The sequence below is a fragment of the Lepidochelys kempii genome, chromosome 6 (assembly GCF_965140265.1).
Source record: "Lepidochelys kempii isolate rLepKem1 chromosome 6, rLepKem1.hap2, whole genome shotgun sequence".
Lineage (NCBI taxonomy): Eukaryota > Metazoa > Chordata > Testudines > Cheloniidae > Lepidochelys > Lepidochelys kempii.
This window is the reverse complement of record NC_133261.1, coordinates 2,626,518-2,651,981: the sequence shown is the minus strand read 5'-3', so window position 1 is coordinate 2,651,981 and position 25,464 is coordinate 2,626,518. Positions and strand designations below refer to the sequence as shown.

The 25,464-nt window shown below is 55.9% G+C and overlaps 1 protein-coding gene across 1 annotated transcript in view; it reads left to right on the top strand.

Annotated features, from left to right (window-relative positions):
• The window catches only part of LOC140912331 (uncharacterized), a 28,031-nt gene extending 3,435 nt beyond the window's left edge, over positions 1–24,596 (top strand). Inside the window, exons 3-29 of the mRNA XM_073346560.1 lie at positions 24–70; positions 997–1,110; positions 1,662–1,877; positions 2,280–2,417; positions 2,829–2,933; positions 3,099–3,149; positions 9,021–9,077; positions 9,416–9,502; positions 9,623–9,746; positions 10,387–10,517; positions 11,538–11,591; positions 12,033–12,125; positions 12,314–12,526; positions 13,384–13,473; positions 13,662–13,874; positions 15,099–15,188; positions 15,378–15,590; positions 16,803–16,877; positions 17,067–17,279; positions 18,455–18,529; positions 18,719–18,931; positions 20,149–20,223; positions 20,412–20,624; positions 21,800–21,874; positions 22,064–22,276; positions 23,469–23,543; positions 23,732–24,596. Of these exons, the coding sequence (XP_073202661.1) occupies positions 1,045–1,110; positions 1,662–1,877; positions 2,280–2,417; positions 2,829–2,933; positions 3,099–3,149; positions 9,021–9,077; positions 9,416–9,502; positions 9,623–9,746; positions 10,387–10,517; positions 11,538–11,591; positions 12,033–12,125; positions 12,314–12,526; positions 13,384–13,473; positions 13,662–13,874; positions 15,099–15,188; positions 15,378–15,590; positions 16,803–16,877; positions 17,067–17,279; positions 18,455–18,529; positions 18,719–18,931; positions 20,149–20,223; positions 20,412–20,624; positions 21,800–21,874; positions 22,064–22,276; positions 23,469–23,543; positions 23,732–24,238 (3,675 nt within the window). The 5' untranslated portion in view covers positions 24–70; positions 997–1,044 and the 3' untranslated portion in view covers positions 24,239–24,596. The remainder of the gene's footprint in view (positions 1–23; positions 71–996; positions 1,111–1,661; positions 1,878–2,279; positions 2,418–2,828; positions 2,934–3,098; positions 3,150–9,020; positions 9,078–9,415; positions 9,503–9,622; positions 9,747–10,386; positions 10,518–11,537; positions 11,592–12,032; positions 12,126–12,313; positions 12,527–13,383; positions 13,474–13,661; positions 13,875–15,098; positions 15,189–15,377; positions 15,591–16,802; positions 16,878–17,066; positions 17,280–18,454; positions 18,530–18,718; positions 18,932–20,148; positions 20,224–20,411; positions 20,625–21,799; positions 21,875–22,063; positions 22,277–23,468; positions 23,544–23,731) is intronic.
• The last annotated feature ends 868 nt before the right edge of the window (positions 24,597–25,464 follow it).

The window sequence follows — 25,464 nt, the reverse complement described above, 5'->3', positions numbered from 1 at the left end:
GGAGTTTTGCTTTTGTTTTTCAGACGAAGTTTTTCTGCAGAGAAGTAAAGATTTGGCCAGGAAAGAGCCGGTGTGTGTGTGGGGGGGGGGTGTGTGGAGGGTGTCTGCCCCAATCTAGCCCATCCCCCCTCTACCCAGGGGGGCAGGATCATCCCCCCCAATTTATTTCCCCCCACAGGGCCAGATTGACCCCCACAATCTATTTCCCCCCGGGGGCAGGATCATTCCCTCCCATTTGTTTCCTGTGTTTCACCGACCCTCCCCAAGCTGGGCTGGGGCATTGCCCAGTCACATGAGAGCGCTCGGCTCTCTGTGGGGTGCAAATTAATGTGGGGTTCCTGCCAGGCAGGGGCAGTTCCGACCTTGCTGTCTGTCCAGCAGAGAGACAGGCAGAGACAGCAGCTAATCTACCCCCAACGCTGGGCCTGGCTCATGGCATGATTTGAAACAGTCAAACTCTGACTCAGTTCAACCAGCTAAAACTTTGGGTCTGTGGAATTCAACAGAACGTGACTTGTCTTTTGTTAGCCACGATCAGGACATTTACAGGGACAAGCTAAGCCAGGCAAGGAGAGCCAGCCCCCCAGATGTTCACACCCTCCCCCCGCAAAAATAGAGGGGTTCTATATATTTTCTTGCCAGTCTTTAGAGCCCCTTTTCCAGTTTCACCTCTGCCTCCCAGGTGCAGGAGCAGGAAACATGAGGGCTGGGTGCGAACTGCTTTGGTTTAACCTACACGGGGAACAAATATTTAATAATGGTCTCCACAGTCTAGCAGAGGAAGGTCCAACGTGATCCCATGGCTGGAAGCTGAACCTAGACACATTCAAGGTGGAAACCAGATGTCCATGTTTACCAGGGAGGGGAATTACCCATGGGAGCAATGTACCAAGCAGCGTGGTGGATTCTCTGTTGAGATGGGATGTGTTTCTAGGAAATCTGCTCTCGTTCAAACAGGAATTAATTGGGGGGAGTTCTCTGGCCTGTGTTATCCAGGAGCTCAGCCTTGGTCCCTCCTGGCCTTGGAATCTACCAGTCTCCGCCATGACTTCTTGCAATCTGTCTTCTTGCTCTGGTTCCACCCAGGGGACAGGAATACAAACTGGGCAGGTAAACTGAGTCACACAGCTTATTGACAGAAATATTCCCGTGTTCTCTCTCTCTCCCACCCCCAGCCTCCTGCTGTCAGGAAGGGGCACACCTGGGCTAGAGATCAGCCGTTCTCCATCAGAGCCCATCTGCTCCTGCGTGCCAGGTTCTCACCCAGTAGGTCCCCCTCTCAACGAGTTCCAGAGAGATGGAGCAACTCTGGGATGATGTCACCTGCTCCATCTGCCTGGATGTCTTGAACAAACCCATCTCCTTCTGCTGGGGCTGCCTCGTGGCTCACTGGCGTGTGGTCTTGGCCCAGGGGTCCCAGTGCCCTACGTGCCGGGCTCCCTGCTCCAGGGACAGGATAACCCCAGACACGCGGTTGAGAGCCCTGGTGGAGAAAATCACAGAGTCCTCATGGGAAGAGATGGAGGTGGTGAGACCAGACAGACCAGATCAGAGAAAGGGGCCTTTCCCCTCTAGGGGCACTGGGTCCCAAAGGCCCCAGGGCAGGGGACTGACTGGCTCAGGGGTGGAGTCCCAGGTCTGACCCTGCTCTCTCCCTGCAGCAGGGGCCGGGGGCTCAGCCAGAGCCGGGCCGCCCGGTGCAGCTGGTGCGTCTGGACAAGGAAGGGGACCTGACCCTGGACGAGGAGGCCCTGAGCCACTGCCTGGAGCAGGGTGGGGTGGGGGATGCCCCCGTCTGCCTGGTGTCCATCATCGGGGAGCAGCGCCGGGGCAAATCCTTCCTGCTGAACTGCCTGCTGCGCCAACTCCAGAGCCCGGTGAGTGAGGACGGGATCCCCAGTTAAGGCCCCGCCCCCTGAACTGCAGACCCCGCCCACCCCAGACAGGGCCCCGCCCCCTCCACCCCAGGCCTTGCCCCCTACAGCAAAGGTCCCCTCTCCCCAGCCAGGGCTCTCCCCCTGTACCAGGCCCAGGGCAGAGCAACTGAGGCCCCACCCTCCAACCATGCCCCCCCCACCAAGCAACATAGGCCCCACCCTCCAGCCATGGCCCCTCCCCCTGCAGCACAGGCCCCATGCCCTCCCCATGTATCACCGGACCCACTCTCCAGCCGTACCCTCACTCCCAGACCGCTAGGACTCCACCCCCTCCCCTGCTCCCTCAGGACCCCAGACCCAAACCCCGTTCCCTCCTGACCTTGCCCTGGTCTCCCCCTACAGGAGGCTGTGGATGCGTCATGGATGGACCGAGAAGACGAGGTCCTGGGGGGGTTTGAGTGTTGTAATGGGACAGAGACCGTGACGAAGGGGGTATGGATGTGGGACCAGCCCCTCTGGGTCCAGGACCAAGGGAGGAGGGTGAGTGGGGCAGGGGGATGGGGAATGGGGCAGTAGGGGGGGGGAATGAGGGTGGTGTGGGGGGAAGATTCTAAGGGAGCAGGGGGGCTGGAATAGTGGGGGAGGGGAGAGGGGAATGGGGATGTCTGGGGTGCAAAGTCCTGTGTGGAGGTAGGGGGACTGGAGGGCTGGAGGAGGCGGGATGGAGCAGTGGGTGGGGGGAGAGAAATGGGCGGTGGGGGATGTTGGGGGTGGGGGATGTTCCCAGCTTGAAGCTCCTCCCCCAGGGCCCGCCTCCAGCCAGCGTGCCCAGGCCAGGCCCCAGGGAGCCGGGCAGCGGAGGTGCCGGGGCTGGGCAGGGGCGAGGGTGGCGTTAGCACAGGACGCCTGTCGCTGTGGCCGGTGGATCTGTCTGTGTGTCTGTCCCTGCAGGTGGCCGTGTTCCTGGTGGACACTGAGGGCTGCCTGGACCTGCAGCGCCCCATGGAAACCAGCATCAAGCTCTCCGTGTTCAGCATATTGCTCAGCTCCTACTGGGTGGGGGCACCATGCTGCAGGGGACGGGGACTGGGGGCTCCGCAGGTGGTGCCATGCTGCGGGGAGTGGGCGGGGGGGGGTCGGCAGGGGGGCTGTTCTGCTGTGAGGTGAGGTGAGGTGTGGGGTTGGCGGGAGGGCTCACCTTTTCTTCTTATTATTTTCTAGATCTTCAATATTCCCAGCTCGTTTACGCGGACGGAGGCAGATTATTTGGAGGTGGGTGGGGCAGCGGATACACACAACTCTACTGACATGGACCTGCCAGCCAGGTCGCTGCCGGGGGGACCCAAGTTCCTGGGCGGTGTGGGGATTGGAGTGGGGCAGTCTAGAGCCTGTTATTGATGTTTAGAAAGACCTAGCGATCTCGCCCCAGGCTGGGGTTTCAGGTGTGGTGAGTCTGAACAGTAATACATGATCAGCCATTAATAAAATATTAGTGACTGTCATATTTCTGGTTATTTATCATTACCTGGCAGCTATTATTCATTAACCAATTAGCTCTGGGCAGTTGGTTCTCACAGCCGAGTGCTGGACCTCCTGAAGGTCCGGTGGAGAAGAAACTTTTGTGTCCCGGTTCACTCCACTAAGTGATCTGAAATGTGTCTGCGGACTCAGATTGCCGGGATGGTGAGGGAGCCTTGTGGCAGCTCACGGTGGGTTTGGTGACCTAGAGCTGGGGTGGGTGGAGCAAGGGGTTAGCTCAGATACAGCTTCCCCCAGAAATCAGCATTTCTCACAGCGCGGGCCCATCCAGAATGTCGCACTTAGCCAAGTCAGGGCCAACAGAGTTAAGGGAAACACCCTCACAACCGTACCTCGGCCTTCTTGGGCTGGCACCTTAGTATGCCCGTGGCACCCAGCCCCACACTCTGCCTGTGCCCCTGTCAGGGTTCCCTCCCCACTCTGAACTGTGGGACACAGATGTGGGGAACCGCATGAAAGACCCCTAAACTTATTTCTACCAGCTTAAATTAAAAACTTCCCCAAGGCACAAATTCTTGCTTGCCCTTGGACGGTATGCTGCCACCACCAAGTGAGTTAGACAAAGACTCAAGGAAAAGAACCACTTGGAGTTCCTGTTCCCCAAAATATTCCCCCCAAGCCCCTTCACCCCTTTTCCTGGGGAGGCTTGAGAATAATATCCTCACCAATTGGTACAGGTGAGCACAGACCAAATCCCTGGGTTTTAGGACACTAAAACCAATCAGATTATTTAAAAAACCAGGACTTTATTATAAAGAAAAAAGTAAAAGAAGCACCTCTTTAAAATCAGGATGGAAGGTAATGTTTCAGGGTAATCAGATTCAAAATATAGAGGATTCCCCTCTAGGCAAAACTTCAAAGTTACAAAAACAGGGATAAACCCCCCCTCTTAGCACAGGGAAAATTCACAAGCTAAAACAAAAGATAAACTAACTCATTTCCTTCCTCTTACAATTTTTGTAATCTTAGATGCTTAGTTCAGGTATGGCTTTGGGAGATGTATTTTCCCTGCCCTGGTTCCTTGCTGACCCGGGGAGAACAAAGGAACACCAAACAAAAACCTTCCCCCACAGATTTGAAAGTATCTTCTCCCCTTATTGGTCCTTTTGGTCACATGCCAACCAGGTTATCTGAGCTTCTTAACCCTTTACAGGTAAAGGAGGGATTTTATGCTACCCTTAGCTGTATGTTCATGACAGCCCCATATGGGGCAGGAGCAACTTGCCCTTGCGCGACACCCAGACACTGAGCCTGGATGGGCAGGAGCCAGCCCTGGGCAACCCGCGTCGCTCTGCGTTAGTGAAGGGTTTGTGATGGGAAAAATGTTCCATTGGAGTATTTCCAACCAGCCCTAACCCTGACCCTATGTCCCATCCCCCAGTCCTACCTCTGTGTGCCCCACTCCCTTTCCCCCCAAGCCAGGGGCTTTGTGTGTCTCATTCCCCCTGCCCCCATGCCAGGGACTCTGTGTGCCCCCCATTCTCCCTGCTCAGCACCCAGAAGTTCCTGCTACCCCTCTTCCCCAGAGTGGTTTTCCCATTGGCTGCTGATGCTACTCACCAGATCTAAATGGAAATTGGGCTTTTGGGGTTTTCCAATTTACCCCTCTCTCCCCACCCCAAATCAGTGGGGTTCTTCCCACTGATGCCTAGGATATCCCCTGAAATATGGGAATTGATCAGATGTGGTCTCAAAAAGTTATCACGATACAGAAAGACAAAAAGAAATGCCATCCGGTTCTGTGTTAGGCCTTTTACTTCACTTAGCCAATTAACTAACTTGTATAATTAGTTATTTTATATTCATTAAGAGCTGCCAGTTATTGATTATTTGTGAGTCACTACTGGCTGTCAGCTGTTCGTTGTTTTGTACCCACCATTAGTTGGGTCAGTTGATTTCAGAACGATCATTTCGGGAGATGGAAAATAAAAGTCTTGTTGAAAAATGGAAAGCTGATTGTCATAAATATAAAGGGAAGGGTAACCACCTTTCTGTATACAGTGCTATAAAATCCCTCCTGGCCAGAGGCAAAACCCTTTCACCTGTAAAGGGTTAAAAAGCTAAGATAACCTTGCTGGCACCTGACCAAACTGACCAATGAGGGGACAAGATACTTTCAGATCTGTAGGGGGGGGGGGGACAAAGGCTCTGTGTGTCTGTGTGATGCTTTTGCCGGGAACAGATCAGGAATGCAGCCTGAGAACTTCTGTTAGTTAGTAAGTAATCTAGCTATAAATGTGTTAGATTTCCTTTTGTTTAATGGCTGGTAAAATAAGCTGTGCTGAATGGAATGTATATTCCTGTTTTTGTGTCTTTTTGTAACTTAAGGTTTTGCCTAGAGGGATTCTTTATGTTTTGAATCTGATTACGCTGCAAGGTATTTACCATCCTGATTTTACAGAGGTGATTCTTTTACCTTTTCTTTAATTAAAATTCTTCTTTTAAGAGCCTGATTGATTTTTCATTGTTCTTAAGATCCAAGGGTTTGTGTCTGTGTTCACCTATGCAAACTGGTGAGGATTTTTATCAAGCCTTCCCCAGGAAAGGAGGTGTAGGGCTTGGGGGGATATTTTGGGGGAAGACGTCTCCAAGTGGTCTCTTTCCCTGGTCTTTATTTAAAACGCTTGGTGGTGGCAGCAGAGGGTTCAAGGACAAGGCAAAGTTTGTGCCTTGGGGAAGTTTTTAACCTAAGCTGGTAAGAATAAGCTTAGGGGGTCTTTCATGCAGGTCCCCACATCTGTACGCTAGAGTTCAGAGTGGGGAAGGAACCTTGACATGGTGGCAGAGCGGTGGGATCATTTTGAGATCATTTGGGGATTATTTTGAGATCATTTTGAACCAGAAGCACAGCAGGATTTTAAAGGATTTTGTAAAAGGTGATTGCAGCTCTAGATTCTGTGTCTCTGCCTGGGGGACAGAGCAGCAGGAATAACAAAAGGATTTTTCTGTAGGATGAGAACAGCTACCAGAAAAAAAAAATAGAAGTATCCGGTTACAGTACAGCAAAATTTTACATGCCAGTTTTTTTGTTTTGTTTTGTTGTTTTCTTTCTAACTCTCGGGTGTAAAGTTAGTTAAAAACAGAGAGGCTAGGATGAAAGAAAGCAAGACACAAAAACAGGAATATACATTCCATCCAGCACAGCCTATTTTACCAGCCATTAAAGAAAAGGAAATCTAACGTATTTCTAGCTAGATTACTTACTAACTTAACAGAAGTTCTGAAGAACATTCCTGACCTGGTCCCAGCGAAAGCATCACACAGACACACAGAGCCTTTGTTCCCCGCCCCCTCCAGATTTGAAAGTATCTTGTCCCCTCATTGGTCATTTTGGGTCAGGTGCCAGCTAGGTTACCTTAGCTTCTTAACCCTTTACAGATGAAAAGGTTTTGCCTCCGGCCAGGAGGGATTTTATAGCACTGTATACAGAAAGGTGGTTACCCTTCCCTTTATATTTATGACACACACCCCCATATCACAGATAGGGTGAAACACTGGCTGTGATTTCTTCCTGGAGCTCTAGGAGAAATCAAAGTTAATAAGACACATGCACCTCTAAATATACTACCAAGTGTATAAAGACTAACAATATTTTCCACATCTCAAGGACGATTTTAACCAGTTGATTCTGGGAAACTTTCACGGGAGATTTCAGAGTAGCAGCCATGTTAGTCTGTATTCGCAAAAAGAAAAGGAGTACTTGTGGCACCTTAGAGACTAACAAATTTATTTGAGCATAAGCTTTCGTGAGCTACAGCTCACTTCATCGGATGCACGGGAGAGTGCATCAGCCACTTTGTTAGAAGCTCCTGAGATATGTTGGATGTCGAAATCAAAATCTTGGAGAGCTAAACTCCACCAAATAAGTTTTTTGTTATTTCCCGTGGCGGTATGAAGCCACCGTAGCGCAGCATGGTCGGTTTGCAGGTGGAAACGCCGTCCCCAAACATATGGGTGTAGCTTTTCCAGAGCGTAGACAATGGCGTAACATTCTTTTTCACTGACTGACCAGTGGCTTTCCCTCTCAGACATCTTCTTGCTGAGAAACATGACAGGATGGAACTCCTGAACCGGTCCTTCCTGCATTAAAACTGCTTCCACACCACTCTCAGACGCATCTGTGGTTACTAGGAACGGTTTGTCAAAGTCTGGGGCCCTTAGTACAGGGTCAGACATGAGTGTCGCTTTAAGCTGGTTAAAGGCCTTCTGATACTCTTCGGTCCACCGAACGGCATTTGGCTGTTTCTTTTTGGTTAGGTCTGTCAGTGGGGCGGCGATTTGGCACTGACAAAATCAGAATGTTTTCATGCAAACTTCCACTTTCAAAGAGCAGCCAAATGTTAGCGTTTGTTGGGTTTCTCTCTCCACATTTTTGGGTGCCACTGTTTCTCAGGTTTCGATCTTTGATTTTCAGTCTTCGGTTTTCAGTTCTTGTTCATTGTGTTTTGGTCCATGGTTGTCAGTTTTGCGGCTTTAGTTATCACTTGGCACATTTCATTTATTGGGTTTTGTTCTTTGATCGTCAGATTTTGATTCTTCTCATTGGTTGGGGGGGGGTTGTTATCAATTTTCTGCTTTTTGTTTATTGATTGCAAGATTTCAATGTTTGTTTACTGGGCTTCATTCATCAGTGTCTTTCTACTGATTATTGGCTTTTAATTTTTCGTTATATATTTGGGGTGTTTAAACATTTTTTTCATTTCTGCTGTTCACTTATTGCTTCTTTTCACTGTTGGTTTTCTGTCTTTGACTATTCATTTTCTAACTCTGACTTGGTTTTGTGACCTTGATAACTGGTCTTCGTACTTCAGTTACTGGTTTTCTGTTTTGGCTATTGGTTTTCTGGCTTCAATTACTACTTTTGTGGCTTTGATTACTGAACTTCTGCTTTCAGTTATTGGTTTTCTGATATTGATTACTGGTTTTCTGTCTTTCACTTTGGGGTATTTTGACTTTGATATCTGTTTTTCTGACTTGCACTGCTGGTTTTGACTCTCTGACTATTGGTTTTCTTATTTCAAATACTTATTTTTTATTGTTGGCTTTCAGACGTTAATACCCGATAACTTACTTCGATTACTGGTTTTCTGACTTGATGAATACTGGTTTTCTATTTTTGACCATTGGTTTTCTGGCATTAATTATTAGTTTGTTGATTTTGCTAAGTGATTGTGTGATTTCTTTCACTGCTTTTCAGGTTTCAATAACTGGTTTTCTGATTCCAGTGACTAGTTTTCTTCTTTTCATTATTTCTTTTTAGTCTCCAATTATTGGCTCAATGAGTTTGATTTTTGGTTTTCTGTGTCTTCTGTGACTGCTTTTCTAGAACCAGCTATTGGGTTTTCTGAATTCAGTTATTGCTTCTGGATGTGTGATTACTGGTGTTGAGTTATTGTTGTTTGAAATTATGTTTTCTCTCTTCATTTTGTCAATTTTTCTCTCTTCAATTATCAGTTTCCACTTAATGTTGTCTGGGATCCCTTTAGTTTCAGTGGCATTTATTTCACTCGTTTATTTTGCATCACCAATCTTGATTGGTCACCTTTGGGGGGATGGTTTCTTCAAGATGGAAAAAATTGCCTTGTCTCTCTCTCTGCATCTCAGATGTTCATTCAGGTTGCGAAGGAGGTTGGAGAGACCTGCAATCTGGCCCCAATCCAGGTGGGTCCTTGTTTCCCATCACCCCCCGACATGGGGGTACAATGCTAGTTCCACCCCACCCCCCTGCTCCAGTCACCCCACCTGATTCTTACTATTCCTATCTATCATCTCTATTATCAGAGCACCTCAGAGCCCCCATCCTAGGCTCGGACCCCGTCATGCCAGGCGCTGGACAAACCCAGAACAGCCAGTCCCTGCCCCCATTGTTCTTCCACCCCCACGTCATGCCCAGGGTCTCAGTGTCGGTGGCTGGGTTGGACAGCAGCCTCCAGCTCTGGTCTCCTCTCTGTGCCCCCCCCAGCCCCAGAGTGACCCTTCCCCTGTGCTCTCCGTTGCAGCACCTGGACCTGTTGGTGCGAGATTGGCAGCACTCCAGAGCCTACGGCGCAGGCGGGGGGCAGGAGTATCTCACAGACATCACACAGGTAATGATCAGAGCCGGGCGCCACGTGTGTTCATGGAAACAGCAAACTCTGACTTTGGGGTGGAGTTGAAGGGTTCCACAGCGGGTCTGATGGCCGCAAATGTTACTTTGATTCCTGTAGAAACTGGAGGCCTCTGCTCAGCAGCCCCTGGTGGTTGGAGCCCTGAGGGAAAGCGGCTCCCGGTGCTACCTACTGCCCCACCCTGGCACAGAGTTCATCAGGAGCGAGGCAGGGATGCCAGGCAGTAAGAGACCCCATCTTCTCCCCTCTTACCCCCTGCACTGCTCCCCCAGCCCCCACCCCCTCCTGCACTGACCTCACTCCTGTCCCTGCACCCATTCCCATCCCCTCTTGCACTTCCCCCATCCTCATCCATGCCCCCATCCCCACCCTCTCTCCTCTGCTGCCCCTTTCTTGCCCCTTTCTCTCCCTTCTGTGCTGCCCCCACGCCAAAATCCCAGTGCCCAGCTCACCCCCCCCCCTTGACTTAGAATTTACTGTCCTGCCCACGGCACAGGTGAACTCACTAGGTCACAGCATCTATGCAGGAGGGGAGGGGGACATGCAGGGTCACTGCTGGGGTCCTGGGATCCTAGGGGGACGAAGCAGGTTTCCCCCTTTTAGGTCTTCATGGGTCCCCTGGCACCATGCAGTGGAGACTGCTGACCCCTCCACTGCAGCCTCTCTCTGCTCCCGCTGCTCCTCCCCCATTTCCCCCCGGGCAGTGGGGTGTGTGTGGGGAGGTGCTAAGCAGCCATTGCCCAGAGATGGAATCTCATTTCCTGTGGCACAAACTAGCCCCCCACATACCCCATTTAACTTGTGTCCTACCCCAGACACCTGGGTCCCTCCTGGATGCCTATGTCCTTTTTCCCCCCCTGCAGACATGGACAAATATTTCCGACAGTATCTGAGGGACTATGTCAGCACCGTAGAGAGCTCAGCAGGGATACACGCCCGGACGGACCAAGCCAGGAAGGGGCTGACTGGGGCTCAGCTGGCTGCCAGGATCAAGGTGGGAGAGTGGGGTCTGCTAAAGGGGAGGGGGGCCTGGATGGGAGACAGCAAAAGGGCTGCAAAGCAGGGACAGGGGTTCAATATGGGCTGCCATGCTGCAGGGAGCAGGTGGGGGCTCAGCAGGGGGCACCGTGCTGCAGGGAATGGGTGGCGGTCAGCAGGGGGCGCCGTGCTGCAGGGAATGGGTGGCGGTCAGTAGGGGGCGCTGTGCTGCGGGGAACGGGTGGGGGTCAGCAGGGGGCGCTGTGCTGCGGGGAACGGGTGGGGGTCAGTAGGGGGAGCTGTGCTGCGGGGAACGGGTGGGGGTCAGTAGGGGGAGCTGTGCTGCGGGGAATGGGTGGGGGTCAGTAGGGGGAGCTGTACTGTGGGGAACGGGTGGGGGTCAGCAGGGGGCGCTGTGCTGCGGGGAACGGGTGGGGGTCAGCAGGGGGCGCTGTGCTGCAGGGAACGGGTGGGGGTCAGTAGGGGGAGCTGTGCTGCAGGGAACGGGTGGGGGTCAGTAGGGGGCTCTGTGCTGCAGGGAACGGGTGGCGGTCAGCAGGGGGCGCTGTGCTGCAGGGAACGGGTAGGGGTCAGCAGGGGGAGCTGTGCTGTGGGGAACGGGTGGGGGTCAGTAGGGGGAGCTGTGCTGCAGGGAACGGGTGGGGGTCAGTAGGGGGAGCTGTGCTGTGGGGAATGGGTGGGGGTCAGTAGGGGGAGCTGTGCTGCGGGGAATGTGTGGGGGTCAGTAGGGGGCTCTGTGCTGCGGGGAACGGGTGGGGGTCAGTAGGGGGCTCTGTGCTGCGGGGAACGGGTGGGGGTCAGCAGGGGGCGCTGTGCTGCGGGGAACGGGTGGGGGTCAGTAGGGGGAGCTGTGCTGTGGGGAACAGGTGGGGGTCAGTAGGGGGAGCTGTGCTGCGGGGAATGGGTGGGGGTCAGCAGGGGGCGCTGTGCAGCAGGGAGCGGGCAGGAGGCTCAGCGGGGGGCAGGGGGCTGAGCTGTCCCTGATCCCAGTTCCCCCGGGTGTTACTCCCCACAGGACGTCTCCCAGTACTTGAAGACCAAACGCTACAACTTTTCCTCCCCTGTGAAGGTACCGGGTCACCCCTCTCCCCGCCTCTCTCTTTCCAGCCTGGATATGGGAGGTGGGTGGGGGCTGGTTCTCTTGACCCTGACCCCAGGTTCTCCTGCCATTGGCCAGTCACACTAGGCCAGGAGGGGGCACCATAACAGATCCCCCAAATGTGCTTATCGGGGACTCCCAGCACGCAAGAGATAAGGGCACGTGCAGGAAGCCCTGCCAGAGAACCAGTCCCCTCCACTGCGGTGGCAGCAATGTGGCTATTACCATGGGGTCAAGGGGCTGCCCCCTGGCTCTGGGGGAATGTGGGGGGTCGGGGGCCAGTGTGGAGGTGATAGCAAGGAGCAGGGTCCTGTAGGAATGGGGGGAAGGTGGTGACTGGGGGGGGGGCTCCCAGTTCAGAGATGGGCCTATCCCACCCCCACCCCCACCCTTTCCCCTCTCCCTTCACAGATGGCCGAGGTGTTTGCAGCCATGAGAGAGGAGATAAACGGCAGAGCAGTAGAAGCCGCCAGGCAGGAATATGAACAATTTGTGCAGAAGCAGGTGAGCGCAGAGGGGCTGTGGGTCGGGGATCAGGGGCACCGGCAGAGCTGGGGGGAGCAGGGCTGGGCTAGCAAGGGGCTGTGGGTCGGGGTTGAGGGGGCTGCGGGTGTGTGAGGCAGCGGCACCCAATGCGGCTGGGTAACGCCAGTGTCCGTCCCTAATCTCTGATCTCTCCCCGCTCCCGGCAGGACCGTGACCACCAGAGCACGAGCAGCTGCCTGAGTGTGAAGCCCCTGGAGATGCAGCAACGCCTGGAGGAGAAACGCCGGGAGCTGCTGGAGCGCTGCCGGGGGAAGCTGCGGGGCAAAGATCCCGAGAAACAGGCAGCCCTGGAGGAGCTGAAGCAGGGGCTGGACAGGCTGATGGCCCAGTTCCTGCCAGGATATGAACAACGCTTTAAAGTGAAGAAGGCCATGGGGTTGGGCCTGTACACTGGGGGGGAGGAGGTCCTGGAAGTGGTGGGTGCGGGTATCAGAGTAGGCATCGGGGCGGGTGTAGCTATGACTGTGGTGGGGCTGGAGGAAGCAGTGTCTCTTGGGGCAGGGCGGGGGGCTTTGGCCTGATTGGGGGCGGGGGCAGCTGGGTGGACAGAAGGTGGTCTGGATCCAGACAGACACCACCACCCAAGGGCAGGAGGACAAGGAGGAGGGTGGGGCAGGGTATTTGGGTCAGGAGCCCCGACTGCGGGGTGACAGATAGTGGGGAGGAACATCACCCCCCACCCTGGGCAAGTCTCTGTCCCAGCCCTGAGTAATGAGAACCTCTGTATGCAAGGGGATAGATAGATAGATAGGTAGATAGATAGATAAGAACAACTTACAACGGGTAGCTTGATTGCAAAAGGACACAAAGGTTGATTGATTTACAGCGGGGTCCCAATCCGACAGTTTTCAGTTCATTCTCAGCCCAGGTCCACGTGCCATTAGCCAGTCGCACTAGGGAGGGACACCACAACAGCTTCCCCAAATGCCCTGATTGGGGCTCCCTGACCCCAGCCCCCAAGAGATAAGGGGACCCCCAGGGACCCAACTGGAGAACCAACCCCCTGCACTGGGGTGGTGCTCATGTGACCATGGCTGTGGGGTCATTGTGGGGCTGCCCCTGGCTTTGCGGGAATGGGGGGGTTGGGGGGTGAGTGGGGAGGTGGGAGCAGTGCGCAGGGCCCTGGAGGAATGGAGGGAGAATGTGGTGAGTGGGGGGCTCCCAGTTCATCGATTGTCCCACCCCCATCCCCTCCCTGTCCCCTCTCCCCCCACAGATGGCTGAGATGGCAGAGATGAGAGAGAAGGCAAACAGAAAAGCAGTAGAAGGCATCAGGAGGGAATATGAACAATTTCGAGAGAAGCAGGTGAGTGCAGCGGGGCTGTGGGTCGGGGATAAGGGGCACCGGCAGAGCTGGGGGGAGCAGGGCTGGGATAGCAGGGGGCTGTGGGTCGGGGTTGAGGGGTCTGCAGGCGTGTGAGGTGGCGGCGCCCCCTGTGGCTGGGTAACGCTCGTGCCCGTCCCGAATGGCCGATCTCTCCCCGCTCCGGACAGGACCGTGACCACCAGAGCACGAGCAGCTGCCTGAGTGTGGAGCCTGCAGAGATGCAGCAACGCCTGGAGGAGAAACGCCAGGAGCTGCTGGAGAGCTGCCAGGGGGAGCTGCAGGGCGAGGATCCCCAGAAACAGGCGGCCCTGGAGGAGCTGAAGCAGGGGCTGGACAGGCTGATGGCCCAGTTCCTGTCGGACTACAAACTGCGCTTTAAAGTAAAGAAGGCCATGGGGTTCAGCCTGTACATTGGGGGGAGGGAACCAGGCCTTGGTGGGTGTGGGTTTCAGGGCAGGCATCGGGGCGGGTATAGCTGTGGCTGTGGTGGGGCTGGAGAAAGAGTGGCCATTGGGGTTGAGGCTGGGGACTTTGGCTTGATTGCGGGGGGAGTTGGGGGGAGAGCGTTGGGCAACTGGGTGGGCCCCGGTTTGGGTGGAAGTTGGTCCGGAACAAGACAGGCACCAACACCCCAGGACAGGGGAGACAAGCGGGAGGGCAAGGCAGGGTGTTCAGATCAGGATCCCTGCTGTGGGGTGGCAGATAGTGGGAAGGCAACATCACGTCTCACCATGGGCAAGGGTCTGTCCCAGCCCTCAGCACTGGGAACCTCTGTATGCAAGGGAATCGATACAGGGGGAAATGGGGATAGATAGATAGATAGATAGATAGATAGATAGATAGATAGGATTATGGGGATAGACAGATAGATAGATAGATTAGATAAGAACAACTTATAACAGGTAGCTAGATTGCAAAAGGACACAGAGGTTGACTGATTTACAGTGGGGTCACCGAGATCAGGATCCAGCCCTGACCCCATTGACATCAGTCGATAAATAACTCAGCCCCAGATCCTGTGCTCCAAGCCGGCCCCTGCATCCCTCAGTCTCAAGTTTCGTTAGTTTTCATTCCCAACCAGTGGGAGGAAAACCTATTTTCACATTTTGTGTTTGTTTTAAAGATTTTCTCCTCCCCTGATACAGTGCATGTGTCGCGGGGACAATTTTGGGGCGTTTCCCCTCATTTCCCCACTGATTTGAAAACAATCCAAAGGGTTTTGGGAGGTTAGAAACCCCCAAATCCCAATCCGACAGTTTTCAGTTCATTCTCAGCCCAGGTCCACCTGCCAGTAGCCAGTTACACTAGGGAGGGGCACCACAACAGCTCCCCCAGATGTCCTGATTGGGGCTCCCTGACCCCAGCCCCAAAGAGATAAGGGGACCCCCAGGGACACAACCAGAGACAGGTGGACATGGCCGCGGGGTCCTTGGGGGACTGCTCCAGGCTCTGGGGGAATGTGGGGGTATGGGGTTGAGTTGGGAGGTGACAGCAGCGAGAAGACTCCTGGAGGATTGGGGTGAAGTGGTGAGTGGGGGGAGAGGGAGGCTCCCAGTTCAGAGATTGTCCTGTCCCAAACCCACTCTCTCCCCTTTTCCCCACAGATGGCCGAGATGTCAGCGATAATAGAGGAGGTAAACAGGAGAGCAGTAGAAGCCACCAGGACGGAATTTCAACAATTTGTGAAGCAACTGGTGAGCACGGAGGGGCTGTGGCCGGGAGTGAGGGGCACCGGCAGAGCTGGGGGGAGCCGAGGGCTGGGCTACCAGCGGGCTGTGGCTCAGAGTTGAGGGGGCTGCGGGTATGCGCGGTGGCAGCGCCCCCTGTGGCTGGGTAACGCTCGTGCCCGTCCCGAATGGCCGATCTCTCCCCGCTCCCGGCAGGACCGTGACCACCAGAGCATGCGCAGCTGCCTGAGGGTGAAGCCCCTGGAGATGCGGCATCGCCTGGAGGGGAAACGCCAGAAGCTGCTGGAGCGCTGCCGGGGGGAGCTGCTGGGCGAGGATCCCCAGAAACAGGCTGCCCTGGAGGAGCTGAATCAGGGGCTGGACGAGCAGACGACCCCGTTTCTGTCAACCTACGGGGAGCGCTTTAAAGTGAAGAAGGCCGAGTGGTTGGGCCTGGCCGTGGGGTGGGGCAGGGGGACGTCCTGGCCGTGGGGAGCGCGGGGATCAGGGCAGGCGAGGGTGCGGGTGTAGCTGTGGCTGTGATGGCGATGGAGGAAGCAGTGGCCATTGGGGTTGGAGTGGGGTCTTTGGCTGGATCGGGGGGGCTGTGGGCAGGTGGCTGGGGGCTGGGTTTGGACAGAAGACAGTCCAGAATATGACAGGCACCAGCCTCCCAGGGCAGGGGGACAAGTGAGAGAACGGGGCAGGATGTTCTGATCAGCAGACCCTGCTGCGGGGGTGGAGGGGGGGGACATAGTGGGAAGGAACCATCACACCCCACCCTGAGACTGTCCCAGCCCTCAGCACTGGGAACCTCTGTATGCAAGGGGATGGAAGGATGGATAGATAGATAGATAGATGTGGATGAGGATAGATAGATAGATAGGTGTGTTTATGGGAATAGATGAAAACATCTTACAATGGTAGCTAGATTTCAAGAGGACACAGCTTGACTGATTTACAGCGGGGTCACGGAGATCAGAATCCAGCCCTGATCCCATCAACGTCAGTCAATAAAAAACCCTGCCCTGAATCCTGTGCTCCGAGCCGGCTCTTGCATCCCTCAGTCACAAGTTTCATTGTTTTTCATTTTCAACAAGTGGGAGAAAAACTGATTCTCATATTTTGCGGGTTTTTTAAAATATTTTCTCTTCCCCTAATACAGTGTGTGTGTAGAGGGGACAATTTCGGGGTGATTTCCCTTCATTTCCCCACTGAGTTGAAAACAATAGAAAGGGGTAAGGGAGGTTAGAAACCCCCAAATCCCAATCTACCTGTTTTCTGTTCATTCTCACCCCAGGTCCACCTGCCATTGGCCAATCACACTAGGCCAGGAGGGGTCACCGCAACAGCTCCCCCAAAGTCCTGATCGGGGCTCCCTGCCCCCAACCCCTGGGACATAAGGGGACCCCCAAGGGATCCAGCTGGAGAACCACCCCTATCCACTGGGGCAGTGACAATGTGGCCATGGCTGTCCCCTGTTCTGGGGAAATGTGGGGAGTTGGGGGGCAAGTCGGAAGGCGACCACAGCGAGCAGGGTCCTGTAGGAATGGGGAGAAGGTGGTGAGTGTGGGGGAGGGGGGCTCTGAGTTCAGAGATGGTCCCATCCCAACCACCACCCTGTCCCCTCTCCCCCCGTAGAGGGCTGAGATGGAGGCAAACAGAAAAACAGTAAAAGCCACCAGGACGGAATATGAACAATTTGTGCAGAAGCAGGTGAGCGCAGAGGGGCTGTGGGTCGGGGATAAGGGGCACCGTCAGAGCTGGGGGGAGCAGGGCTGGGCTAGCAGGGGGCTGCGGGTGGGGGCTGGGGGGGCTGCAGATGTGTGAGGTGGCGGCGCCCCCCTGTGGCTGGGTAACACTCGTGCCCGTCCCGAATGGCCGATCTCTCCCCGCTCCCGGCAGGACCGTGACCACCAGAGCACGAGCAGCTGCCTGAGTGTGAAGCCCCTGGAGATGCAGCAACGCCTGGAGGGGAAACGCCAGGAGCTGCAGGAGCGCTGCCGGGGGAAGCTGCGGGGCGAGGATCCCCAGAAACAGGCTGCCCTGGAGGAGCTGAAGCAGGGGCTGGACGAGCAGACGACCCAGTTCCTGTCAACCTACGAGCAGCGCTTTCAAGTGAAGAAGGCCGAGTGGTTGGGCCTGGCGTTGGGGTCGGGGAGAGGGACGTCCTGGCCGTGGGGAGCGCGGGGATCAGGGCGGGCGAGGGTGCGGGTGTAGCTGTGGCTGTGATGGCGATGGAGGAAGCAGTGGCCATTGGGGTTGGGGTGGGGGGCTGTGGCCGGATCAGGGGGGCTGTGGGCAGGTGTCTGGGGGCTGGGTTTGGACGGAAGACAGCCCAGAATATGACAGGCACGAGCCCCCCAGGGCAGGGGGACGAGTCAGAGAGCGGGGCAGGATGTTCTGATCAGCAGACCCTGCTGCGGGAGGGGGACGGGGGGACATAGTGGAAAGGAACCATCACACCCCACCCTGAGACTGTCCCAGCCCTCAGCACTGGGAACCTCTGTATGCAAGGGGATGGATGGATAGGGGAGGATGAGGATAGATAGATGAAAACATCTAACAACTATTAGCTAGATTTCAAGAGGACGCAGCTTGACTGATTTACAGCGGGGTCACGGAGATCAGAATCCAGCCCTGACCCCATCGACGTGAGTCGATAAATAACCCTGCCCTGAATCCTGTGCTCCGAGCCGGCTCTTGCATCCCTCAGTCACAAGTTTCATTGTTTTTCATTTTCAACAAGTGGGAGAAAAAATGATTCTCATATTTTGCGGGTTTTTTAAAATATTTTCTCCTCCCCGATACAGTGTGTGTGTAGAGGGGACTATTTCGGGGTGATTTCCCCTCATTTCCCCACTGATTTGAAAACAATACAAAGGTTGTGAGGGAGGTTAGAAACCCCCCAAATCCCAATCCACCTGTTTTCTGTTCCTTCTCACCCCAGGTCCACCTGCCATTGGCCAATTGCATTAGGCCAGGAGGGGTCACCGCAACAGCTCCCCCAAATGTCCTGATCGGGGCTCCCTGCCCCCAAGCCCTGGGACATAAGGAGACCCCCAAGGGATCCAGCTGGAGAACCAGCTCTATCCACTGGGGTAGTGACAATGTGGCCATGGCTGTCCCCTGGCTCTGGGAAAATGTGGGGAGTTCGGGGGCCAGTGGGAAGGTGACCACAGCGAGCAGGGTCCTGTAGGAATGGGGAGAAGGTGGTGAGTGTGGGGGAGGGGGGCTCTGAGTTCAGAGATGGTCCCATCCCAACCACCGCCCTGTCCCCTCTGCCCCCACAGGGGGCTGTGATGGAGGCAAACAGCAGAGCAGTAGAAGCCGCCAGGCAGGAATATGAACAATTTGTGCAGAAGCAGGTGAGCGCAGAGGGGCTGTGGGTCGGGGATAAGGGGCACCGTCAGAGCTGGGGGGAGCAGGGCTGGGCTAGCAGGGGGCTGCGAGTGGGGGCTGAAGGGGCTGCAGATGTGTGAGGTGGCGGCGCCCCCCTGTGGCTGGGTAACGCTCGTGCCCGTCCCGAATGGCCGATCTCTCCCCGCTCCCGGCAGGACCGTGACCACCAGAGCACGAGCAGCTGCCTGCGTGTGGAGCCCCAGGAGATGCAACAACGCCTGTTGGGGAAATGCTGGGAGCTGCAGGAGCGCTGCCGGGGGGAGCTGTGGGGCGAGGATCCCCAGAAACACGCTGCCCTGGAGGAGCTGAGGCAGGGGCTGGACGAGCAGACGACCCAGTTCCTGTCAACCTACGGGGAGCGCTTTAAAGTGAAGAAGGCCGAGTGGTTGGGCCTGGCCGTGGGGTGGGGCAGGGGGACGTCCTGGCCGTGGGGAGCGCGGGGATCAGGGTGGGCGAGGGTGCGGGTGTAGCTGTGGCTGTGATGGCGATGGAGGAAGCAGTGGCCATTGGGGTTGGGGTTTGGGGCTTTGGCCAAATCGGGAGGGCTGTGAGCAGGTGTCTGGGGGCTGGGTTTTGACGGAAGACAGCCCAGAATATGACAGGCACCAGCCCCCCAGGGCAGGGGGACGAGTCAGAGAGCGGGGCAGGATGTTCTGATCAGGAGACCCTGCTGCGGGAAGGGGACGGGGGGACATAGTGGAAAGGAACCATCACACCCCACCCTGAGACTGTCCCAGCCCTCACCACTGGGAACCTCCGTATGCAAGGGGATGGATGGATAGATAGATAGATAAATGGGGTGGATGATGATAGATAGGTAGATAGATAGGTGTGTTTATGGGAATAGATGAAAACATCTTACAACTAGTAGCTAGATTTCAAGAGGACACAGCTTGACTGATTTACAGCGGGGTCATGGAGATCAGAATCCAGCCCTGACCCCATCGACGTGAGTCGATAAATAACCCGGCCCCGGATCCTGTGCTCCAAGCCGGCCCCTGCATCCCTCAGTCTCAAGTTTCGTTAGTTTTCATTCCCAACCAGAGGGAGGAAATCCTATTTTCACATTTTGTGTTTGTTTTAAAGATTTCCTCCTCCCCTGATACAGTGCATGTGTCGCGGGGACAATTTTGGGAGTTTCCCCTCATTTCCCCACTGATTTGAAAACAATCCAAAGGTTGTGAGGGAGGTTAGAAACCCCCAAATCCCAATCCAACTGTTTTCTGTTCCTTCTCACCCCAGGTCCACCTGCCATTGGCCAATCGCACTAGGCCAGGAGGGGTCACCGCAACAGCTCCCCCAAATGTCCTGATCGGGGCTCCCTGCCCCCAACCCCTGGGACTTAAGGGGACCCCCAAGGGATCCAGCCAGAGAACCAGCCCTATCCACTGGGGCAGTGACAATGTGGCCATGACTGTCCCCTGGCTCTGGGGAAATGTGGGGAGTTGGGGGGCCAGTGGGAAGGCGACCACAGCAAGCAGGGTCCTGTAGGAATGGGGAGAAGGTGGTGAGTGTGGGGGAGGGGGGCTCTGAGTTCAGAGATGGTCCCATCCCAACCACCACCCTGTCCCCTCTCCCCCCACAGGGGGCTGTGATGGAGGCAAATGGCAGAGCAGTAGAAGCCGCCAGGCAGGAATATGAACAATTTGTGCAGAAGCAGGTGAGCGCAGAGGGGCTGTGGGTCGGGGATAAGAGGCACCGTCAGAGCTGGGGGGAGCAGGGCTGGGCTAGCAGGGGGCTGCGAGTGGGGGCTGGGGGGGCTGCAGATGTGTGAGGGGGCGGCGCCCCCTGTGGCTGGGTAACGCTCGTGCCCGTCCCGAATGGCCGATCTCTCCCCGCTCCCGGCAGGACCGTGACCACCAGAGCACGAGCAGCTGCCTGAGTGTGAAGCCCCTGGAGATGCAGCAACGCCTGGAGGGGAAACGCCAGGAGCTGCAGAAGCGCTGCCGGGGGGAGCTGCAGGGCGAGGATCCCCAGAAACAGGCTGCCCTGAAGGGGCTGGAGCACGATCTGGATGAGCAGATGACCCAGTTCCTGTCAACCTACGGGGAGCGCTTTAAAGTGAAGAAGGCCGAGTGGTTGGGCCTGGCCGTGGGGTGGGGCAGGGGGACGTCCTGGCCGTGGGGAGCGCGGGTATCAGGGCAGGCGAGGGTGCGGGTGTAGCTGTGGCTGTGATGGCGATGGAGGAAGCAGTGACCAATGGGGTTGGGGTCGGGGGTTTGGCCGGATCGGGGGGGGCTGTGGGCAGGTGTCTGGAGGCTGGGTTTTGACGGAAGACAGCCCAGAATATGACAGGCACCAGCCCCCCAGGGCAGGGGGACGAGTGGGAGAGTGGGGCAGGATGTTCTGATCAGGAGACCCTGCTGCGGGGGCGGAGGGTGGGGGGGCATAGTGGGAAGGAACCATCACACCCCACCCTGAGACTGTCCCAGCCCTCAGCACTGGGAACCTCTGTATGCAAGGGGATGGATGGATAGGGGAGGATGAGGATAGATAGATGAAAACATCTTACAACTATTAGCTAGATTTCAAGAGGACGCAGCTTGATTGATTTACAGCGGGGTCACGGAGATCAGAATCCAGCCCTGACCCCATCGACGTGAGTCGATAAAAAACCCTGCCCTGAATCCTGTGCTCCGAGCCGGCTCTTGCATCCCTCGGTCACAAGTTTCATTGTTTTTCATTTTCAACAAGTGGGAGAAAAAATGATTCTCATATTTTGCGGGATTTTTAAAATATTTTCTCTTCCCCGATACAGTGTGTGTGTAGAGGGGACTATTTCGGGGTGATTTCCCCTGATTTCCCCACTGAGTTGAAAACGATAGAAAGGGGTGAGGGAGGTTAGAAACCCCCCAAATCCAAATCCAACTGTTTTCTGTTCATTCTCACCCCAGGTCCACCTGCCATTGGCCAATCGAACTAGGCTAGGAGGGGTCAGCACAACAGCTCCCCCAAACGTCCTGATCGGGGCTCCCTGCCCCCAACCCCTGGGACATAAGGGGACCCCCAAGGGATCCAGCCGGAGAACCAGCTCTATCCACTGGGGCAGTGACAATGTGGCCATGGCTGTCCCCTGTTCTGGGGAAATGTGGGGAGTTGGGGGGCCAGTGGGAAGGCGACCACAGCGAGCAGGGTCCTGTAGGAATGGGGAGAAGGTGGTGAGTGTGGGGGAGGGGGGCTCTGAGTTCAGAGATGGTCCCATCCCAACCACCACCCTGTCCCCTCTGCCCCCACAGGGGGCTGTGATGGAGGCAAACAGCAGAGCCGTAGAAGCCGCCAGGCAGGAATATGAACAATTTGTGCAGAAGCAGGTGAGCGCAGAGGGGCTGTGGGTCGGGGATAAGGGGCACCGTCAGAGCTGGGGGGAGCAGGGCTGGGCTAGCAGGGGGCTGCGGGTGGGGGCTGAAGGGGCTGCAGATGTGTGAGGTGGCGGCGTCCCCCTGTGGCTGGGTAACACTCGTGCCCGTCCCGAATGGCCGATCTCTCCCCGCTCCCGGCAGGACCGTGACCACCAGAGCACGAGCAGCTGCCTGAATGTGGAGCCCCTGGAGATGGAGGAATGCCTGGAGGAGAAACGCCAGGAGCTGCTGGAGCGCTGCCGGGGGGAGCTGCGGGGCGAGGATCCCCAGAAACAGGCTGCCCTGGAGGAGCTGAATCAGGGGCTGGACGAGCAGACGACCCAGTTCCTGTCAACCTACGAGCAGCGCTTTAAAGTGAAGAAGGCCGAGTGGTTGGGCCTGGCCGTGGGGTGGGGCAGGGGGACGTCCTGGCCGTGGGGAGCGCGGGGATCAGGGCGGGCGAGGGTGCGGGTGTAGCTGTGGCTGTGATGGCGATGGAGGAAGCAGTGGCCATTGGGGTTGGGGTGGGGGGCTTTGGCCGGGTCGGGGGGGCTATGGGCAGGTGTCTGGGGGCTGGGTTTGGACGGAAGACAGCCCAGAATATGACAGGCACCAGCCCCCCAGGGCAGGGGGACGAGTGGGAGAGCGGGGCAGGATGTTCTGATCAGGAGACCCTGCTGCGGGAGGGGGACGGGGGGACATAGTGGAAAGGAACCATCACACCCCACCCTGAGACTGTCCCAGCCCTCAGCACTGGGAACCTCTGTATGCAAGGGGACAGATAGATTGGTCGATAGGTAGATAGATAGGTGTGTTTATGGGAATAGATGAAAACATCTTACAACTAGTAGCTAGATTTGAAGAGGACACAGCTTGACTGATTTACAGCGGGGTCATGGAGATCAGAATCCAGCCCTGACCCCATCGACGTGAGTCGATAAATAACCCGGCCCCGGATCCTGTGCTCCAAGCCGGCCCCTGCATCCCTCAGTCTCAAGTTTCGTTAGTTTTCATTCCCAACCAGAGGGAGGAAATCCTATTTTCACATTTTGTGTTAGTTTTAAAGATTTCCTCCTCCCCTGATACAGTGCATGTGTCGCGGGGACAATTTTGGGGTGATTTCCCCTCATTTCCCCACTGATTTGAAAACAATACAAAGGTTGTGAGGGAGGTTAGAAACCCCCAAATCCCAATCCAACTGTTTTCTGTTCCTTCTCACCCCAGGTCCACCTGCCTTTGGCCAATCGCACTAGGCCAGGAGGGGTCACCGCAACAGCTCCCCCAAATGTCCTGATCGGGGCTCCCTGCCCCCAACCCCTGGGACATAAGGGGACCCCCAAGGGATCCAGCCAGAGAACCAGCCCTATCCACTGGGGCAGTGACAATGTGGCCATGGCTGTCCCGTGGCTCTGGGGAAATGTGGGGAGTTGGGGGGCCAGTGGGAAGGCGACCACAGCGAGCAGGGTCCTGTAGGAATGGGGAGAAGGTGGTGAGTGTGGGGGAGGAGGGCTCTGAGTTCAGAGATGGTCCCATCCCAACCACCACCCTGTCCCCTCTCCCCCCACAGGGGGCTGTGATGGAGGCAAACAGCAGAGCCGTAGAAGCCGCCAGGCAGGAATATGAACAATTTGTGCAGGAGCAGGTGAGCGCAGAGGGGCTGTGGGTCGGGGATAAGGGGCACCGTCAGAGCTGGGGGGAGCAGGGCTGGGCTAGCAGGGGGCTGCGAGTGGGGGCTGAGGGGGCTGCGGGTGTGTGAGGCAGCGGCACCCAATGCGGCTGGGTAACGCCGGTGTCCGTCCCTAATCTCTGATCTCTCCCCGCTCCCGGCAGGACCGTGACCACCAGAGCAGGAGCAGCTGCCTGAGTGTGAAGCCCCTGGAGATGCGGCGTCGCCTGGAGGGGAAACGCCGGGAGCTGCAGGAGCGCTGCCGGGGGGAGCTGCGGGGCGAGGATCCCCAGAAACAGGCTGCCCTGGAGGAGCTGAAGCAGGGGCTGGACGAGCAGACGACCCAGTTCCTGTCAACCTACGGGCAGCGCTTTAAAAAGAAGTCCATATTGAAGGCCGTGTACATCGTGGGGGGCGGCCTGGCTGTTGCGGGCGCAGCTGCCGGGGTGGGCATTGGCGTGGGCGTGGCTGCTGGTGTGGTGGCTGTGGGCGAAGTAGTGGCCATCGCGGTCGGGGCGGGGGGCGGTGGCCTGATTGCGGGAGGTGTGGGGGCCTGGTTCGAACAGAAGTTCGGCCGGAACAAGAGAGGCAGCAACACTGCAGGGCAGCAGGACGAGGGCGGGGCAGGGAGCTCAGATCAGGAAGCCCTGCTGCCGCGGGGGGGGACCTAGTGGGAAGGAGCCATCACACCCCACCCTGAGCAAGACTCTGTCCCAGCCATCAGCACTGGGAACCTCTGTATGCAAGGAGATAGATAGATAGATAGACAGATAGATAGATAGATAGATTTATGGAATCAGACAGAAAGAACTTACACCAGGTAGCCAGATATCAAAAGGACACAGAGATCGATTGATTTACAGCGGGGTCACGGAGATCAGAATCCTGCCCTGACCCCATCGATGTCAGTCGATAAATAACCCTGCCCTGAATCCCGTGCTCTGAGCTGGCCCCTCCATCCCTCAGTCACAAGTTTCATTGGTTTTTATTTTCAACACGTGTGAGTAAAATTGATTCTCATATTTTGCATTTGGTGGTTGCTGGTTTTTTTTAACGTTTTCTCCTCCCCTGAAGAACTGTGTGTCGAGGGGACAATTTTGGAGGGGGTTTCCCTCATTTCCCCACTTATTTGAAAAATGATACAAAGGGAGGAGGGAAGTTAGAAAACCCCCAAGTCCCGTTCTAACATTTTTCAGTTTATTCTCCCAATGAAAGCTACATTTTCCCACCAAAAAGGCACATCCAAAACAACAGTTTTCCCACAAACAAAAACGTGCTTTGTGATGAAAACTCATTTTTTGGTGACAAAAAGACTCAGGTGAAATATTTCCATCAGCTGGGAGGAGGGAGGATCGCAGCATCTGTGTGTTCATGTGCGGAAGAAAGGGGGAGTTTGAATTCATGTGAACTGACCCATGTTATTGTCCAAGCGAGGACAGGACAATTGTGCGTGTAACTCACATAGCTGGGGTCTGAACATCTGCACACGGCTTGTCAAACGGGTCACTCACACACCTTTTCCCCGAGCAGAGATCAGGCCGGAGGGTTAAAGGAAGAGAAACAGGAATCTCCTAGCAATGGTGAGCCCCATTCCCTGCCTGCCCCCCTGAACCAGCCAGTCCCCTGGCCTGTAGCCGGCACCCCCTAGAGGGGAAAGGCCCCATGTCCCTGTCAAACTGTCCTACAGTGGCTCAAAGAGTACCAAACTCAGGGCAGACTGGTGAGTATCAGGGCACAAACCCCCAAATGGCAACAAGTCCTCGACTTAGATTTCACTGACACAGTATCAAGAGTGAACTCGTCAGGCTCTTTAACAGCCTTAACATGGAGTCCCAGACAGTCCCCTCGGGCACCCCGATCTATCTGGTCACCCAGGTGAGCCTGCCTTTGTGACAGA